The sequence below is a fragment of the Diabrotica virgifera genome, chromosome 5 (assembly GCF_917563875.1).
Source record: "Diabrotica virgifera virgifera chromosome 5, PGI_DIABVI_V3a".
NCBI lineage: Eukaryota > Metazoa > Arthropoda > Insecta > Coleoptera > Chrysomelidae > Diabrotica > Diabrotica virgifera.
The window spans coordinates 88,999,297-89,020,489 of record NC_065447.1 but is presented as its reverse complement, the minus strand read 5'-3'; the positions used below and the strand labels follow the sequence as shown (position 1 = coordinate 89,020,489).

The 21,193-nt window shown below is 31.6% G+C and overlaps 1 protein-coding gene across 1 annotated transcript in view; it reads right to left on the bottom strand.

The window, feature by feature from the left end:
• The window catches only part of LOC114326855 (alpha-N-acetylgalactosaminidase), a 362,570-nt gene that overhangs the window by 18,629 nt on the left and 322,748 nt on the right, over positions 1–21,193 (bottom strand). The window contains exon 8 of the mRNA XM_028275311.2: positions 1,230–1,302. Within this exon, the coding sequence (XP_028131112.1) occupies positions 1,230–1,302 (73 nt within the window). The remainder of the gene's footprint in view (positions 1–1,229; positions 1,303–21,193) is intronic.

Sequence of the window (21,193 nt, the reverse complement as noted above, 5' to 3'; positions counted from 1 at the left end):
TTTTAAAGCACTAGTGCCTTAAAGTAGCATTTTTAACGCTCGTATCGCATGGAGTGCTAAAAATTGCATTTTTAACACGCTTGTAGAAAAAAATCATTTTTTAAGTTAAATTCATTTAGAATAATAAATTACATAATTGCCACAAAGAAATAGCTTTAGAACAATATATTAAACGATAGTGAACAATGATTTAAAATGAACAATGTTTTAAATACATAATATCCATAAACTTCTAAAATATACCATTCGTATATTATACCGCGTATGCATAGAAAGCTATGATCTGCAATCAATCGACTTGGTGCTTGTAGTCGGTTCAGTTCAGCTATTCCTATTCCGTTCCGCGGAGCCTGAGGCCGTTCGGCTATTCCTATTCGGTTCCGCGGAGCCTGAGGCCAGCCTCAAGGATGGATGAATTTTGTTCCTAGAATCGGTGGCACATTTTTTGAAATTTTGCTGGTTTTACTGTTGGCGTTGTCCCATACTTGTTGCACACGGTGTGAGGCTAGCTTCAACTGTAATGATTTGAGAAAGTTGGAATGAGGTGCATGATGCATAGATGCATATAATACTGGCATGTGGAAGACGGATAAAAAGATAAAGAGTCGGGGCCGTACCGATTTTAATTTTTTTCATAAAAATAAAAGTATTTAGGAAATTTCAAAAAGCTAAATTATATTTAAAAAACTGATTATAAAACAACGAAATAACGTAAATAGTCGATTGATATACTGATGAGGCACTGCCTCACCTGCCTCATAGGACAAGCCGCCACTGCCATTCTCAGTTATCTGTACATCCAGGTATGTGAGCTGTTATACGACTTCTATGTTATCGTCGTCTATTGTCAAATTCTGCAAGTTTCGTTAGTTCCTTGCTTGTATTAGGGCTTTAGAGCTTTTAGAGTTCCACATAAAGTTTTCGGATGTCTCTTGCGGTTCTTTCCATCAAGTTTACATCATCTGCATAGAAGGTTGTCTGTTAGCGACTTTAGTGTCATCGACAAACAAGTACGTTTAAGAAATTATCACTCACAGTCATTTACTACTCTCTAACAATACCAAATTAAGTTTGAAATAAGTATACGTCAGAGAAGAAAATGATATCCAACAAAAAATTGGAAATACTGAAAAATCAAATAAATAAATGATGGTGCCTGATTTCATATAACATGTTTTACACGAATTATAAGAACTATAGAGTTGCACGTACAAAACTAATAAGCTTACCTGATGGATTGACTTTCACTTTTATTTTGGTTTGGGGTGACAATACACCGTAGTCTACGTCTTCGTATAAATCCTGAAAAATAATTAAAATTAGTAATTTGTTTTATTTATGACAAAACCGTATCTGTTGGTTGTATCACCACAAAAGATATAAATCATGAGGCCTAACAACGAGAACGAAATGGTTCTTTAAAAAAACATCAATATAGGTACTCGTAATTTACTATTTTACTTTAGAAATAAGCCACAATTTAAGTTTAAATTCAATTTATTTGACGTTTCGACTTCCACTTCGGAAATCGTTATCAAAATGGGATATTCGATAAGTCGATGAATTTCGAATCATCGAAACAGGCATTTATAGAAGCGATGGACAAAAATCTTTTAACATGGAGCCAGATTTGGATCCATTCATTCAGTGGCACTACAGCCCAAATCAGGCCTAGGCCTCCTTCAGCAAGCTTCTCCAATCATTTCGATTACCTGCTGTTCTTTTCCATGAACGCGTTTTTAGGAGGTTTTTGGCATCCTCATCTACTTCTGAGATCCGCAGGTGATATTATAATCTTACCTGCAGAAAGCAGCGAAGTCCTGAAAAAAAGGTAACAGAAGAAAAATTAAGAGATATCTATCTCATCATCAAGAGATGAATATCGAAAAAAAAAGGTATTGAGCCCATCTGATAAAGAGATCAAAATAAACAGCAAGAAGTTGGAAATGTGACGGAATATAATAATTTGGACAAAAAAATAACAATACGAGAAGAAAATAAAGCGATACCGAAGTACACAGGAGAGTAAGATTGGGCTTGGATAGCCTTTGGTAAAATTAAATATACAATAACAAATAAGAAAATTCCCTCATGTTTGAGAAAAAATGTTAATTGGCAGTGGTAACATACACCTACACAATACCTACAAAACAAATATGTACTAATCAACATAGAAGTTGCCTAAGTATCAATGGAGAACAAAATGGTAAGAGTTACTCCGAAAAACAAAATTAGAAATATACAACTCAGAAAGAGAACAAAATCAACTGATGTAATAGAATAAGAATAACAAGACTAAAATGACAACAAGAAGACCTTGAGACGAAAAAAGAAGAACAAGAGGAAGACACATAACTTGATGGCATGATGATCTAAAAAAGATAGCAGGCAAAACGTAGCTGAGAACAGAAAATAAGAGACAGGAATGGAATCAGTTAAGGGAGGTCAATGTTTAATTTTGGACGCCAAAAATTCTAAAGAAGATGATTAAACTTTCGCTATATTTTTCAGCTAAAATTTAATGGAAAATCCTAACTGTAAAGCCGGGTACATATATGCGAGCCGAACTGTTTGGGAACTGCTCGCATACAGTTCGTTGAAAATATATTTACAGCGAACTCGTCGCAAACTCATTACGATTCATGGAAAGCGACGAACTAACTTATATAGTACAGGGTAATAAGGTTTTTTCCATGACAATCAAGCAGCCAGGGTACTGAAGCGTTTTTTCCACAGGTAATACCTATAAGAGCAAACTGTAACTATTTCCTGCGTAGGATCTGGCGGCCATTTTTATTTATAAACAATTAAGTGTCAAAAAATGGCATTTCCCCCTTTTTTTTTCTTAAATGGAAAACAGTGAAACTTATGGTTTTTTCTAGTACAAATATCTTTGAGATTATGGAAAAAGCTTTAAAATGACGTATTACAAAGTTTGATATACTCATTTATTGTTAATATTATTGCGAGAAAAGGTCGGAATTGCAAAAAAAAATAATTTCGCAATATCTATTGTAAAAATTAGTGTACAGCTTTGAAATTTTTGTCATAATTTTTGGTACTTAATATGTGATAAAAATTTCAAAGCGATTCATTCAATTGTTTAAATTTTATTCAAATTGTTTATCCCAGAGAGCATTTTTTTGCAATAACATAAGTCAGAAAAAAATGACGTTAGAACCATTCCACAGGTGTCAAATGAAGAGCATGCGCTATATTTTCAACTTGGTTAAAAAAAGCGAATAAAAAATGCATTTATTATTACTAAATAATTATGCAAAAGTATCGTAAATCTTTCCTTATACACTTTTTATTTTGTTATATAAGAAATTATATATATTCATTACAATTTTTTATCAGTTATGATATAAATAACATTACTTGGTAATTGTGCACTTAAACAGGGTCATACAGGGTAAAAAAGTTAATTTTTTTGGAAAAAGTTATTCAAAAAGTTTATAAGGAAAGATTTACAATACTTTTGCATAACTATTTATTACTAATAAATGCATTTTTTATTCGCTTTCTTTAAACCAAGCTGAAAATATAGCTCATGCTCTTCCATTTGACACCTGTGGAATGGTTCTAACGTCATTTTTTTCTGACTTATGTTATTGCAAAAAAAATGCTTTCTGAGATAAACAATTCGAATAAAATTTAAACAATTGAATAAATCGCTTTGAAATTTTTATCACATATTAAGCACCAAAGAACCCTCATTTGACAAAAATTTCAAACCTGTACACTAACTTTTACAGCAGTTATTGCGAAAATATTTTTTTTTGCAATTCCGACCTTTTATCGCAATTAGATTAACAATAAATGAGTATATAACACTTTGTAATATGTAATTTTAAAGCTTTTTCCATAATCTCAAAGATATTTGTTCTAAACAAATCATAAGTTTCATTGTTTTCCATTGATTTGAAAAAAAGTGAAAAATGCCATTTTTTGACAGTTAATTGTTTATAAATAAAAATGGCCGCCAGATCCTACGCAGGAAATAGTTACAATTTGTTCCTATAGGTATTACTTGTCGAAAAACGCTTCAGTACCCTGGCTGCTGAAGTGTCACGAACAGGGTATATTTTTGTCTTATAACCCTGGCCTATTATGCCAAGTTTATGTAAATGATTAATTTAATTTGTAATTTTATCTCAGTCACGTTATAAATGTAAATAAAGACAGCAATTATTTTTGTTTATCAGCTATAAAGTAAAAATTGATTACATTGTGTTCCTCACATTTCTTATCTCTAGGAACACGCCATTCACACAATCTCGATTCGACGAGACAATATCGCTGGGTACGCCGTCAAAATTAAACCGCGAATATCCTTTGTGTTCGTCCCAAAAACCGCCAGACCGTGGTTCGTGACGAGTGACGAATGAACAGCTCGTAAGCGGTTCGTCCTGCCGTACAAATCTACGAATATAATAGACGGAGAGGCAGCGCCGAAAAATTTTCTCTGAATTTACTAAAGCTAGTTTTTTCACAGTTGATTACCGTGATTGTGTAGAGAAACATACTACGGTCGGTCAAGCGAAACGTAGAACAGGTGGTACTGACAGCTTGTCAAAGTTGCTTACCTGCGGAGGTAATTAAATCAATTTACTAAGGCTGAAAATCAGTACGCACATTATAAATTGAATATAAATAAAAGTTATTATAGTCGGTCAGCTGTATGACGCGACAGAGCCGGTCGGTCGGCCTCAATGAATGTACAGGCTATTCACTATATTTTGACCCCCTTTTAAACTGCTTTATTTACAGAGTTAGCAAAAAATATAAAATACAAAAGTTATTCGATTTTTTAATTATGATTTTTTCACATATAATATATATCGTACTAGTGACGTGATCCATCTGGGCGTGATGACGTAATCGACTATTTTTTAAAATGAGAATAGGGGTCGTGTGCTAGCTTATTTGAAAGGGTATTCAATTCCCTATTCAGTAATATAAACATTAACATGATTGTTTATACAGGGTACCCAAAAAAAATATTGGAATTATTAATTAAACAATTAATTTAATTAAAAAAATTTTTTTTGGACACCCTGTATAAACAATAATGTTTATATTACTGAATAGGGAATTGAATATCCTTTCAAATGAGCTAGCACACGACCCCTATTCTCATTTAAAAAAATAGTCGATTACTTCATCACGCCCAGATGGATGACGTCACTAGTACGATATATATGTCTAAAAATCATAATTAAATACTCGAATAACTTTTGTATTTTACATTTTTTTCTAATTCTGTAAATAAAGCAGCTTACAAGGGGGTCAAAATATAGTGAATAACCATGTACATTCATTGGTGCCGACCGACCGGCTCTTTCCCGTCATACAACTGACCGACTATAAAAACTTTTTATTTATGTTCAATTTAAAATGTCTGTACTGATTTTCAGCCTTAGTAAATGGATTTAATTACCTCCGCAGGTAAGCAACTTTGACAAGCTGTCAGTACACCTGTTCTACGTTTCGCTTGACCGACCGCAGTATGTTTCTCTACACAATCACAGTAATCAACTGTGAAATAACTAGCTTTAGTAATAGTATAGTATAGTTGATCCAAAAGATGGCATAACCCAGACATCCAAAGTGAAAGTTATCCTTCAACACCAAATTGTTCTATATGGCCCACACAATGTCCAGAAAAAAGTCACACCATTTTGAGCGTCGGGTTTGGGGGGTAGAGGGGGGAGAAATCGGTAAATTCGTAGTTTTTAAGTTTTTTGCCAATATTTCTAAAACTATGCGGTTTAGCATGAACAACACTCTATACAAAATTGTTCTACATTAAATTTGAAATAAAAAAGGCCCTATGCATAATCTTTCTAAAATAAATGGTTCCAAAGTTACGGAGGTGGTATAGTATAACTGGTCCAAAAAAGGCCTAACCAAAACATTCAAAGTAAAAGTTTGCCTCCAACACCAAAATGTTCTATATGGTCCACATATTGTTCAGTAAAAAGTTCCACCATTTTGAGCGTCCGGTTTGGGAGGGAGATGGGAGAGAAGCCGGTAAATTAGTAGTTTTTTTACGTTTTTCGTCAATATTTCTAAAACTATGCTTTACCGTAAACAATGTTACATACAAAAATGTTCTACATGAAATTAAAAACAAAATATGTTCTATACATAATTGTTATAAAATCATCGGTTCCAGAGTTGCAGAGGGTGAAAAGTCGAGGTTTTCGATACTTTTTATATTTTTTGGGCAATACTTATGATATAACTATACCAAAAACCCAGAAATCCAAAGTGAAAGTTATCCTCCAACACTAAATTGTTCTATATGGTCCACATAATGTTCAGAAAAAAGTCACACCATTTTGAGCATCGGGTTTGGGGGGGAGAGGGGGGAGAAATCGGTGAATATAAAAAGTATCGAAAACCTCCACTTTTCACCCTCCGTAACTCTGGAACCGTTGATTTTATAACAATTATGTATAGAGCCTTTTTTGTTTTAAATTTTATGTAGAATATTTTTTTATAGAGCATTCCTTACGCTAAAGCATAGTTTTAGAAATATTGACGAAAAACATCAAAAAAACTATTAATTTACCGACTTCTCCCCCATCTCTCCCCCCAAACCGGACGCTCAAAATGGTGTAACTTTTTACTGAACAATATGTGGACCATATAGAACAATTTGCTGTTGAAGGAAAACTTTTACTTTGGATGTCTGGGTTAGGCCTTTTTTTGGACCAATTATAATATACTACCTCCGTAACTTTGGAACCGTTCATTTTAGAAGGGTTATGCATAGGGCCTTTTTTATTTCAAATTTAATGTAGAACAATTTTGTGTAGAAGGTTGTTCATGCTAAACCGCTTAGTTTTAGAAATATTGACGAAAAACGTAAAAAATTACGAATTTGCAGATTTCTGCCCCCTCTCCCCCCAAACCCGACGCTCAAAATGGTGTGACTTTTTCTGAACATTATGTGGACCATATAGAACAATTTGGTGTTGGAGGATAACTTTCACTTTGGATGTCTGGGTTTGGGTCTAACTATACGATACTATAAATTCAGAGAAATTTTTTAGCCCTACCTCTGGGACTATGACTATAACTTTCGCATACAGTTCGGCTCGCATGTGTGTACCGAGCTTAAGAATGTGATGTTTGTCATTGCATAAAAGTGATATAGACATGGGCACTTTTTTTGAAGAGTGAATTAAAAACCATTACATAAACGGTTAGATAAATTATTTATTGATGGAATTAGGATGAATGTGTTGACTTTGACTTTGTTCGGAAGCTGTTTGTTGTTAAAACCGTTCGTATTGCAGCCAACAGCTTACAAGGGCGCCCATAAAAAATTTTTAGGGGGAGGTAGGCGTGAAGATTTTGCACATTAAATTTTGTATATCTTGGATGACAATATATTATAGTTTAAAGCACTCGAAAAGATAGGGGTGTCCATGTGTATTGGCGCCTATGACTGTTTATTTTGTATCTTCCATTCATGTAGGCTTCTGGCTGATGTTTTAGTGTTAACGACTCTTTATGTAGCCGGACTGAACGGTTTAAGTGCCTTCCGAAACTCAGTTAAATTAGAAATTAAAAAATATATGGTGTCTTTATTGTCTACTGGAGTGTATTGACTCATTACACACTCAGTGATTTTAATAAATAATATTCCACTGCACCCATAAGCTTATAATCGATTAAAATGAAAAGTCGATAATTAGACCTAATGATATACCACCAGAACGATTAGATGTGTTTTAAATACCTTTACAAACGAACTGTAACTTTAAATTGCAGTTATTTTAATAGTAGGTGGCAGTCATTTATTTAAGCATGGCTTCTGTAAGTGCTAAGTAGGATTATACGATGGAAAAATTATTCAGTTCATTCTTTTAGTTTAGATCTTACTCAGACTTTTCTTTCAGACGAAAAAATGATAGTGAGTGATCGAAAAATATATTAAATTTTCTAGGGTTTATCTCCAATATACAGAAACTCTCCCGACAAACGAAGACCGGAGGTTCCTCAGATAATTTTAAGATAATTTATCCCAATTTATCTAGTTCGAAAATGTTTTCTACGGGAGCTAGAGCTCTTTAAAGATGGCGTCTTGTAATTAATTTTTTTTAAATAGCTCCAGAACGCTTCTATTTAGACAAACGAAAACTAGCGCGTTTATTTATCTTCTAGAGATAAATAGGCTCTATCAATTGCGAATTTCTAGTACCGGTCATGGGCGTCCGTTTAGGTTAGGACAACGCTTCTTTTATCGCATAACTTTTTTGTCTATAATTTTTAAGTATTTCTGACAGTGGATTATTAAATTCTGGGGTATTCTAGTACTAAAAGGTATTCTTGCTTTAAGTCGGTAGGATGCACCGTTTTCTATAAAAATCGATTAGAAAATTTTTCGTTTTTTGAAATAACAAAAAATTCAAAATAAATCGATGTATGTTATCGACTTAAAGCAAGAGTAACTTTTAGTACTAGAATACTTCATAATTTAATAATCTAGTGTCAAAAATGCTTAAAAATTAAAGACGAAACCGATAAAGTGATAAAATATCCGTTGACCTACCCAAAACGGACGCCTATGAGTGCATTACAAATTCGCAATTAATAAAATCGATTCATCTTTGGAAGATTAATAAACGTACTACGAGTAGTTTTCGTTTTTCTAAAAAGAAGCGTTCTGCAGCTATTTTAAAAAAACTAATTACAAGACGCCATAGTTAAAGAGCTCTAGCTCCCAAGGAAGCATTTTCGGACTGGATGAATTCAGTTAAAGTATCAGTAGTAATTGCACAAGAGCTCTAAAAATCTATATTAATTTTAGAGATCGAGTGCAATTTGTTGCAATTATTTCATGAATAAAACTGTTCCAAATCAAAATTTTATTGTAATTTATTTTTGTAAGTACAAAATTAGTACAATTAAACACACAGTTGTTATAAATATTTCACGGTTGAAAGTCATCACTTTTATAATTTTTAAAATATTAATTGTCATTAATGTCACTGAATGTATTTTTTCGTAGCAACGAAGGGCATCTGACGTAATATACTTAACGACGGGAAATTATCAAAAATTATCAGTCTAATTTAGATTTCTGTAGCTTTCTATTGGTCAGAATCTCCTATGAATGAAATAATCTGAGGATTCTTTGGTCTTCGTTTGTCGGGAGAGTTTCTGGACACCCTGTATATAATAATGTCTATAAATATACATATAATATACATACATGTATTGTTATGCTCTGTATTTCTCTCTTTTATGAGATTGATGAGCAAATTCTTAATTTAATTAATTACTCAATTCAATTTAAATTAAATTTTCTAATAAACTTTATTCTCAGGGTTATTTATTTTTGATGCTTTACCTTTGGTTTGTGGCTCTGGTATCTCTAGTTGCTTACTCCATCCAGGACAAAACAGGGAAATTAAACACACTCCATGTCATAGAAATGTTAAAAATATCATTTATTTATCCAATATACCATAAACATAAGATTTTACAATATGCTAAAAATTTTGATTTGTTGCAACTACTTCTCATCTAATAAATTAAGCTTTAATTCTGATATCTCCTCTGTTTTAACAAAAAAAAAAAAATTATTTAATTAATTCGATATTTATTCTTACAAAATTTAATAAAATTTACTTTTCCCCTTTTGAATTGATTACTTATTTCTTCTTTAAAATTTGGAATGACTAATTATATTATAGAACTGTTCAATACAAATAATAAACAAATATGGTGTGGATATAAACAAACTCTCTCCGTTTCACAAAGGATTTGACCAACCTTTTTGTTTCTTCTCTACTTCTTTTCCCGGATTGCGTCGTCCTCGATGCACGGAGCATCCTTCTCCCACACGTACTCTTAGGATGTTGCGAAAGGTCCCTCTCGTCCAAACTGCTTCACAAACATACAAACAGGACTCGCTCGAATTCTCGACTCAGTTTTCTCTGTGTTCGATATCTTGTGCAAATTGATACCGATCGGCTACTCGTTCTAGACAGAAGCAGGAATCTTCCTCGGTCCCAGGAAAATTAACTTCTCAACTCGGTCAACGATTTCGTTTCAACTTGATTCTGCTCGCAAAGGCCAACTTCACCACTTTACACTGACTTCTCACTTTTCAAAAACTGTACTGCTGTCCCAGATCTTCATTACACAGTGCCTATTTTCTCTCTCGTCAAAATCAGACTCAACACTCTCATCCCTTCCATCCATCATTTTCCACCAATCACAAAACATCCTTTCTACCCACTACACCAATCTTATCATTTCTTAAGAACCAATTTAATTCGTATACAACTTTCCAATTTGTTAAATTCCGGGAGACATCAAATTACTTTCGTTGTTTCAAAATGCTAAACAAAAAGCCTTACATTCTAAACTCAATAAATTTGTTTACCGCTTAACCTTCTTCGAATTTTTTATAAAATGTCTTATTGTCAATTGCAAAGCGAAATAAAACTGTATTGTCTAATCTGACCGCACCATTGTTTTAAGTCTGTTCAACAACCCATTAAGAAAACCACCTTCTTAACGAACTCACTTTCTGCGAAAACACTGATTACTAACTAAATTATCCTATTACAATTTTTCGTCATATACAGGGCGATGAAGATCTATAATTTCGTGGTCTCTGATATAAATTTATTTTCTAAATTTTTCCCATAAAAATTATACAACAGTATACACATATCTATAAAAAGAGGTGTTAGACAAGGAGATACGATTTCGCCAAAACTCTTGAACCAAGCACTAGAAAACATTTTCAAGAAACTTAAAGAGGAGGAATAAAGAACCAACATTGACGAAAGAAAAATACTAATTAGAGCGAATGGTACAACAATTAGACCAAGAGGCTAAAAAAGGTGGATTGAATAGGTATGTATGACAACAAAACAAAAACAAATAAAAAAGTCTAGTTAAACAAAAACAAATAAAAAAAGTTACGATTACATATATTTGGGACAGATAATAAAATATGAAGACAAAGACAACCAAAATATAAAAACAAATAGAGCAGGTTGTATCGTCCCCCGTTAGGTAAATTATTCCGATTCAATTTTTTGCACAAATTTACTTAAAAACAGGTTCTTATAACAAATCCATAGGGTGCCGGAAGGTGCCATGGTTAAAAAATTGTTTAATAAATTTTTTTTAAACAAATTCAAAAAAATATTTTTTTTTTACTTTTGACAATTTTTTTTAGATTCTTTGGGCCATTATGAATAAAAAAGGTCTCTTGTCATTTTTCTCTAAAATTTATAGTTGTCGAGTTATATGCGATTTAAAATTTAAAAAAATGCGAAAATGGCTATTTTCAATACTTAATATAGGGGAGTGCATTTAGATCTTCACTTCGGAAAAAATCAAACAATATAAAACTTTTTGTAATTTCATTAAGGTGATACAGTAGCGATCAACAGGTAGCCAAAACGCGTTCCAAGATTGCGACTGTAATTTTGAATATTTTTTCGAGATATTTGGCACACGTATTCGTAATATAATAAAGAATGGCGGTACAGAGCCGAATTTGAAAAATATATTAATATGTGGAAATTACTCTGTAATTAAATACAATATTAAAAAAACGAGCCTGTACCGCCATTAAGAAGAACAAAAAAATACACTTTCTTCAAATAAACTTTTTTATCCGATGCCTAGATTTTGTGTCATTTTGGAACTACTAATGAAATAAAAAATTTTAGTAGTTCCAAAATGACACAAAATCTAGGCATCGGATAAAAAAGTTTATTTGAAGAAAGTGTATTTTTTTGTTCTTCTTAATGGCGGTACAGGCTCGTTTTTTTAATATTGTATTTAATTACAGAGTAATTTCCACATATTAATATATTTTTCAAATTGGGCTCTGTACCGCCATTCTTTATTATATTACGAATACGTGTGCCAAATATCTCGAAAAAATATTCAAAATTACAGCCGCAATCTTGGAACGCGTTTTCGCTACCTGTTGATCGCTACTGTTTCCTCTTAAGAAATGTTTAATAAACAACATATCAAAAAGTTCTACTCGAGAAGTGTATCTTATGGTTGTAATATAAAGAAATAAAATGTGTGCACATAAGTACGGCGTGGGCGGAAGCTGAGCCTTACATGAATTTTGTTTAAAAATGATTTAAAAATGTGTAACTAATACAATTTTACTTATAAAACTCTCAAATTTGCACAACTTACCTCTCAATCATCTTACTAAACGATGTTTTATTCAAAAAAATCTCAAAAATTTAATTCAAATAATACGATGTCTCAAAAAGTGTAATTTTTGAAAAATTCGTAGTTTTACAGAATTCCCACCAAATTAAGACGGTATTACTCAAGTTTGAATAAATCTAAAACAATTTTTTGCTATTTTTTAAAGCTTGGAATGTAATATTTAAAAATCACTGAATTATTTTAGTTTAAAAATGAAATAAACAATTTCTTTTTGAGAAATCTAAGAAAGATAACAAAAATGTAATACAAAAACCGAAAATTACCAGCTGAAAAAATGTATATGTTACAGTTCAAGTTGATTCTCAGTTAGAGTTGACTTCAACTAGTTGGAGTCAACTACAACTGAAACGAGCAGTAAAAGTTGATTTTAAAAATTTAAATAAACTTTTACTAGTTGGAGTTGACTCTTCCTGGATCGATTCAGTAAATGTTGATTATACGAGAATCTCAAGTGCATTTTTGATGAGTGTGCGTTTCTTTGTTTTGACCGTTTCAACTACTTATTAGTATAGTCTGTAACGTCGCCCCCGTTAGGTAAATTATTCTGATTCGATTTTTTGCACAAACTTACTCAAAGAAATACATCCGTATAACAATCCTTATAACAAATACACAGGGTGTCACGCGGTACCGCAGTCGAAAAATTGTTTAACCAATTTCAGTAAAGTCAGTCAGTAAAGTGACTCTTTATCGAACGAATCTGATATTACGAGCAGAGGAACATACGCGTTCGATAAAGGGTATTGAGGTGGTGCGTACAAAATTGTATCGTAAATCATAAAAAACATTAACACTTACTTACAACTTTGAGGAATTTTTTTTAATTTTAGACGAAATAAAAAATTCGTATGACAGTAATGACAGATGACTTTTGCATGATGGCCGGTTTTGATGTTTAATCGATAGTTATCAATATTGTATACCTACCTAATTACTAAATCTGTAAAGTTTTGATTTATTTTGTATGAATATATGTAATTGCGAAACACTACAGAATTTTACTTTTTGACATAAATTTATTACTTAATAATAAAATAAATTTTGTACAATATTTTTAATAATTAAAGTAAATAAATTTTAATTTCACTCAAATAAATAATCGATTGCTGCCATTGACCACTTACATTCAATCTCGGTTAATTTGATTAATTATCGCGGCAGGTAAAATAACATTCTTCTTTCAATACAACAAAGTGCTACTTTACTGCTGAAAATGAGGGCAAATGAGTACAATAATGAATGATTTTAGTGACGTTTGGCGATAAACAATGATTTTAAACAAATTTGCAAAAATACACACATCGGCAAAAGTAGCCGAACACCTTAAAAATGGGACATGTTTGATGTCTCGAGTTTCCTAAACCACTGATCCGATTTGAGTGACTCTTTTAGTATGTTTTATAACCTTATTATTTAAGAATATCGTTGTAATAATATTGTTTCTAGACAGGTAAATATCATTTTATACCGGGTGTACAAATCATGCTGTATTTTTTTCTTAAAGTTTGGAACACCCTGTGGAATATTTTAGCACATGTAAAATATTAAAATTAATACTCGATTGTAGATTTAGGCTTTCTTAACATTTTTCTTTTTGATTCATTTACTTATGTGAGATAATAAAAAAGTTATGTGCGTTAACAGCTATCCATGTTTTTCATCAATAAATCCTCATAGTAGGGGAGGAAAGTATACTAAATTTGCAGTTACTCGAACTTTATGGGAACATATTGGATTGTGAAGAGTATATGCTAAAACCAGAAAAAGGTTAAGTTAAATTTTCCATAAAGTGGGGGACTTTTCATTTTTTAATTTATTTTCCATTTGAAACCATCATTTTTCTCCGATTATAGCGCTATCTATCCATAATTAGAAAAAATGTGTCGAATAAAAGTTGCTTATTTTTACGTAAAGAATCCAAATCTGCAATAAAAATTGGCGGCTCCTATTTAGGATTTTAAATTAAATCCCGCACCCCACCTCCGTGGAGGTTCGTGACACCCAACGGTGAGGGGAGGGGGGTAAATTAAAATTTTTAAATACGAACCCTGCAATATTTCGCGAAATGAACATCAGATCGTAAAACTGCAAAATACACCTATTCAATATTTTTCAAAAATCTACCGAATGGCACCAAACACGACCCCGACGGAGGTGGGCTGGGGGGTTACTTTAAAATCTTAAATAGGAGACATCTTTACAAACTGCAAATTTAGCATACTTTCCTCCCCTACTATGAGGATTTATTGATAAAAACATGGCTAGTTGTTAAAGACATAACTTTTTTATTTTCCAACATAAGCAAATGAATCAAAAAAGAAAATGTTAAGAAAGCCTAAGTCTACAATCAAGTTTTAATTTTAAAATATTATATATACTAGAATATTCCACAGGGTGTTCCGAACTTTAAGAAAAAAACACAGTATGATTGTAACACCCGGAATAAAATGACATGTACCTGTCTAGCAACAATATTATTACACCGATATTCTTAACTAATAAGGCTATAACTTACTAAAAGAATCACTTAAATCGGACAACAGGTTTAGGAAATTCGAGACATCAAACATGTCCCATTTTTAAGGTGTTCGGCTAATTTTGCCGGTGTGTGTAATTTTTTCACTTCGTACACATTTTTTTTTAGATCCGTTGGGCCTTTTTTCTCTAAAATTTACTGTTGTCGAGTTATTAGCGACTTAAAATTTGAAAAACGCCAAAATAACCATTTTCAAGGTTTAATAACTCGGTTAAAGATAATTATTGTGAAAGTCGAGCGAGCAGCCGTGGAGTAACGGCATAATCGCTGGCCTCATACGCCAGTGCACGTGGGTTCGAGCCCTGCTAAAGACAAACCATTTTCATTTTCAATAATGACACGAGCCGTCTCACCGTGCCTCGGGGAGCACGTTAAGCCGTGGGTCCCCCTGGGCTAGTGTACATCGACACTAGTTAGTTGAAACAGGGTTAAAGATGTAATTGGCGCCGGAACTGTCCGAAAGGCAAAAATGCCATACGATATTATATATTATGAAATTCAGAAACTAAAAAAATCAAAGATTAAAGCTACCTCTATAAGATCCTGAAGAAATTTTTGTCATTATTTCATTAATAAGATATTATTTTTAATGATCAACAATGAGCGCTAACCATTGGACGGCTGGAATGGTGCATTTCTTTAGCAGTCACCATTGACGTCCGCCTAATACGCACTTAGCGCTCATTGTTAATAAATAAAGATAAAGCTTAGTAATAAAACAGTGACAAAAATGTCTGCTGGATATTGTAGAGGGGGCTATAAACTTTGATTTGGTCACTTTCTGACTTTCATAATATGTAATGGATTTTAACCGAGTTGTTAAGCCTTGAAAATGGCTATTTTCGCATTTTTCAAATTTTAAATCGCGTATAACTCGACAACAATCAATTTTAGAGAACAATCACAAAATACCTTTTTTTGCTCAGAATAACCCAAATGATCTAAAAAAAAATTGTTCGAAGTGAAAAAATTATTTTTGTGAATTTGTCTAAAAAAAATTGTTTAAACAATTTATCGATCTGCCTGGCACCCAGTAGATTTGTTATAAGACCTCTTTTTGAGTAAGTTTGTGCAAAAAATTCGAATCGGAGTAATTTATCTAACGGGGGCGACGATACAGTCTAGACTAATTTGAACATATTCAGTAACATTTAATTTCTAGAATCGGCTGTTTGTGTGAATCAGAATCAACTTTTACAAAATGGCATTGGGAAGAGTATACTTTTCCTAGTTGGAGTCTACTTTTACTAGTAAATGTTGAATATAAATCTTCATTTTATATTTATAATCAACTTTTACTGAAACCAGCCGTTAGAGTTGACTCCAACTAGTTGGAGTCAACTCCAACTGGATAATCAACTTGAACTGTAACATATATACATAGTGATCAAAACTTTTTTCTGTAAAACCTACCTAAAATACATTTAATTCAACAAGCTTCAACAAGCTTCAACAATAATAAATGTTTAACAAAAAAAATTTTTTTAGCTCTTATACAGTATGTCTTCGTAACTTGGAACCTATTGATAACTTTTTTAATATCAGTTTTACGAAAAAAGTTATTCTTTATAAAATACTCTGCATCGTATATTAACATAAGATGCAACCATCAAATATCAAATTTTGTTAATTTTGTACGAGGGATGATAAAAATTATGAATTTTACTCAAGAGTAAATTACCTTTATATTTCACAATATCGAAAATTTTTATAAAGAAAAGTTGTTTGGAATTAAAAACTATGTTCCAATATGTAATTATATCCTTCTAATCGAATTTTTTTTAATATTCTTTCTAATAAATTTTAATTTTTAATATTATTGTGAAAATTATTTGTTTATCTTTTTTTTAAGAATGAAATTCCATATTTGTTTATTGGATTCTACTTGTTTTTCATTTAAATATCCGCCATTTTGGATCCGCCATTTTGAAATTTAATTAATTCAGATTCAACAACCTGTTAAAAATAAAGACAATAAATGTTTTAGAAAAATGTTCTTTTTTATGTTCTTTTTAGAAAATCCGTCTTTTGAATCCGCCATTTTATAGTTTATAATGATATAACATTATAAGATATAACATTTAAGTTAGGTTTATCAAAGCTCTCAAACATAAATATATGTAGAAATATTTTGTAAAGATATTATGATTTTACAACTATTTTTTAAGTTATCCGCCATTTTGGATCTGCCATTTTATAATTTAAATTATCAAAATTTGATTCAGGTTCAGCAACCTCTCAAAAATATCCACATATATGTAAACAAAAACGTTTTATAAAAAAAATTCGGATTTTACAACTACTTTTTACGGATTTTTAGGAAAAAATCCGCCATTTTGAATTTGCAAATTGTAATGTCAGATTCGGGTTCTGCATAATCAAAACTAAAATAAAAACATTTTTTATCAAAATAAAATGTTGAATTCACCCATATTCTTAACATTATTTATACAAAACAATTGTTATTGTTTAAACAATTAATAAACAATTAGCGGCGAAATTTGTGAGTAGAACTTTTTACTTTAACATATTTATAAACTAACAAAAAAAGTTTTAGAAAAATATAACCTTGTTTGATTTTTTCCGAAACATTTTATCTTTTCGTTCTAATTACACTCCCCTAATAACTCTGTTAAAATTTAAAATAAATATTATGAAAGGCAGAAAGTGACTAAATCAAAGTTTAAAGCTCCCCTACACAAACCATACATACTCATAGACGTTTCACGTAAATTGTCAGGGTCAGGACAGCAAATTAGTTACCATTCCAATCCAGAGATGTCGCTGTCAGTCAATTCTCTTGTCATATTTAACAACTGACAGTTGACAATTAAATTAATTTGTTATTTACTTTCAATTTTACACATTTTACAGTTTGTGGCTTAATTATTTTATTATAGTGGTGTTACGTTTTTAATTAGATTTAATCACAATTTTAATCAATTGTATTAACCTCCACTCCGTTTTAATGAGTAGAATTTTTAGTTTACATTGATCATCCCGTGTTGTGTTTCTCCGTTTCTCCACATTTAAAAAAACAATATAATAGATCCTGAAACAGTTTATTTTAATAGACAAGTGTGTCATCAACATTTCGGGCCTATATATTTTTGGAAGTTTGTAAAAGATTATAAGGTAATATTTATCTAAACAATCATCCTACAAGATTCTTTCAAAAATGTTCATTCAACTCAATATTACACATCAGTGCTTTCACGTGACACATGGCAGAGTAGTGTTTAGCATTTTGAAAACAAATTGGAATATTTGAAGTTTTCAGTAAAATATTGAATAAAACATTGAATTGTATTTCTGTTGTTTTAATTTCCTGCGAAATTTCATCAAAAATCCCGCAAAATTTATAATTTAAAATTCCCATGTAACTAAAATTTGTCAATTTAGTTCCCATTCCAATCAAGAGATGGCGTTAATTCGATCCGAAAGATTAACATGGTCGTGAAACGTCTATAAGTATGTATGGTTTGTGCTCCCCTACATGATCCTGAAGAAATTTGTGTCATTAATTTATTAATAAGTTGTTATTTTTAATTATCAACAATTAGCGGATAAGAGCGTATTGAGGCGGCTGCGGCTGTCAATGTGAGTGCGAGTAAGATGCACACTTCCAGGCAGTCCAATGATGATTTTAAATTTTAAATCGCATATAACTCGACAACTATCAATTTTAGAGAAAAATCACAAGATACCTTTTTTGCTTATAATGACCCAGAGAATCTAAAAATTGTCCGAAGTGAAAAAATTGATTTTCTTAATTTGTTTAAAAAAATAATTTCAACAATTTTCGGAATAATCGAAAAATCGATAAAAATCGAATCGAAATAATCTACCTAACGGGGGCGACCATACAGTCTGCTCTAAAGCGACGATCGAGATTGGCATCGACTCGTTTAGTAAACTAGTTATACAGTGAGCACGTAAAGGTTGGAATAAATTCATTTTCTCGAGAATGGACGATTTTGGAAAAAAATCCCGAAACAGGTCAATTTTTATTTTTAAATTACGACTTTTTGGCATATATATCATACTAGTGACGTCACCCATCTGGGCGTGATGACGTCATCGATGATTTTTTTAAATGAGAATAGTGGTCGTGTGATAGCTCATTTGAAAGGTAATTCAATTCTCTATTTAGTAATATAAACATTAACATAATTATTTATACAGGGTGTCCAAAAAATTTTTTTTTGGATTAAATTTATTGACATAAAAAGAAGAATATATGTAATTTATTTAATTCAAAATACATTTTACTGCTCTCAGAAAAGAGAAAAAAATGAATATTTGAAAAATAATCATTGATATTGGCTTAAATTAAATGTTCAAATTGTCACGAGGCTGGTGGGTGGCTGCTTTAATATTGAATTTAAGCAAAAAACAACATTTATTTGCCAAAAAACATTTTTTTTCTGTTTTCTGATAGCAGTAAAATGTATTTTGAATTAAATAAATTACAAACATTCTTCTTTTTGTCAATAAATTTAATTCAAAAAAAATTTTTTTAGGCACCCTGTATAAATAATTATGTTAATGTTTATATTACTGAATAAAGAATTGAATTACCTTTCAAATGAGCTATCATACCACCCCTATTCTCATTTAAAAAAATCATCGATGACGTCATCACGCCCAGACGGGTGACGCCACTAGTATGATATATATGCCAAAAAGTCGTAATTTAAAAATAAAAACTGACCTGTTTCGGGATTTTTTTCCAAAATCGTCCGCTCTTGAGAAAATGAATTTATTCCAACCTTTACGTGCTCACTGTATATTGAGAAATAAAAAGTATTCTCAATATCTAAAAAAGGAACCTGTTCAATAGGGTGGGCCGAAAAAATTATTTGTTTAGTTTTAATACACAATACCCCCAAAAAGATGCCTTTTGGTAAGTATAATCACTGTATTTTTTTTAGGATTTTTAAAAAAACATCTTCAGCCCTCTACCACCCCTAAAGTGAACCCTAAATCAAAATTATTTAATTTAATTAGCAATACCTGTAAAAAGTTTCAATTATATGCAAAGAGTTCATGTTATTTTTTTTATACATTTAGAATAAGATATTCTACCCTCTACCAACAGATAATGATCTTGAATCAAAAATAAAAATAATAAATTCACAATTATTTCTGAAAAATTGTGTGTAAATATGGGAAACTACTGCACATTTTATAGGGTGTTGGGAAATAAAACAAAATTTGAACTGAACTAAAAGTTTATTGGAAACCGAAAACAAACAAAAATATAAATATCCTATTTTTAAACACACTAAAATGCGAAATAAAAATCAATAGAAAAATGCGTTCATTCAATTTTAAATTGTGCTTTGTTATCGTAAGTTACAAGAAAGTCTTTTGATTTTATTTTAGATCGAATAAATCCGTCTCTGCGTTCTGGCCCTGTAACTAGCAAAGATGATTCCGAAACCAATTTCACACATCTCTCCACAGCTTGCGTGTGGCATGGATATTTTGGAAAGTCAAAGTCTGCAATTATAGAGCTATCAATTAACTGTTTCAGCTCATCATCTGGTATGTCAGCTAACATTGGTGGGGCCGTTACTTCACATTCACTCCAGTTTATTAACTCAAAATACTCCGCAGCATTAAAGTTTATTTCTGGTATTTTAAACTGCCTTATTCCGACTTTTTTCTCTTTTCTGGCTTTAATAATTCTCCGTAAAGCTAATTCTCGTACCCATTGACGATTATCTGTTAACATACATAAGAGAAGATTCTCCGGATGAATATAATAGGAGTTTCGTTGGATAACTGCATCTATAATATTTTTAAGATCATCTCTTAAATATCTTGATAGTGTAATGGATTTGAAAACATGCAAACTGGCTTGTGTGCAACTTGGATAAAGCTTTATAAAAAACCACATTGGTGCATAGACTTTAATTATAAATTGAACAAGATCTTTCAATCTTGATGTAGGATGTTCGGTTCCAACGTAGAGGCGGAGAACTCTATTTGCCATTGTCAGCCATCTGGAATGAGCTAACTTTCCAGGGCTACGATTTGCTAAATTTTCATAGACGTTGCCATTTGATATTGCTTGGCATATGTCGTACAGATATGACTGGTCTGAGCTTAATTCTTTAGATGGTATTGTTAGTTCTGGGAGATCACTTTCAATTATTTCAAAATCTACGATTGGAAGGTGTTCGCATTTTTCCAATAATTTCCCGATCACTCCAGAGAATTGACGAGGTCCAGTAGTAGCTCCATCCAAACGTTGAAATAAATGTCTCAATGGCAACTCATTAGCATGTAAGGCACACACAAACCATTGCAAAGGTCGCTTAAGTTCATTTTCGATATATGTTATAACTCCATTTTTATGTCCAGTATTCACTATGGTTCCGTCACAACCAATCGCCACTAAATTAT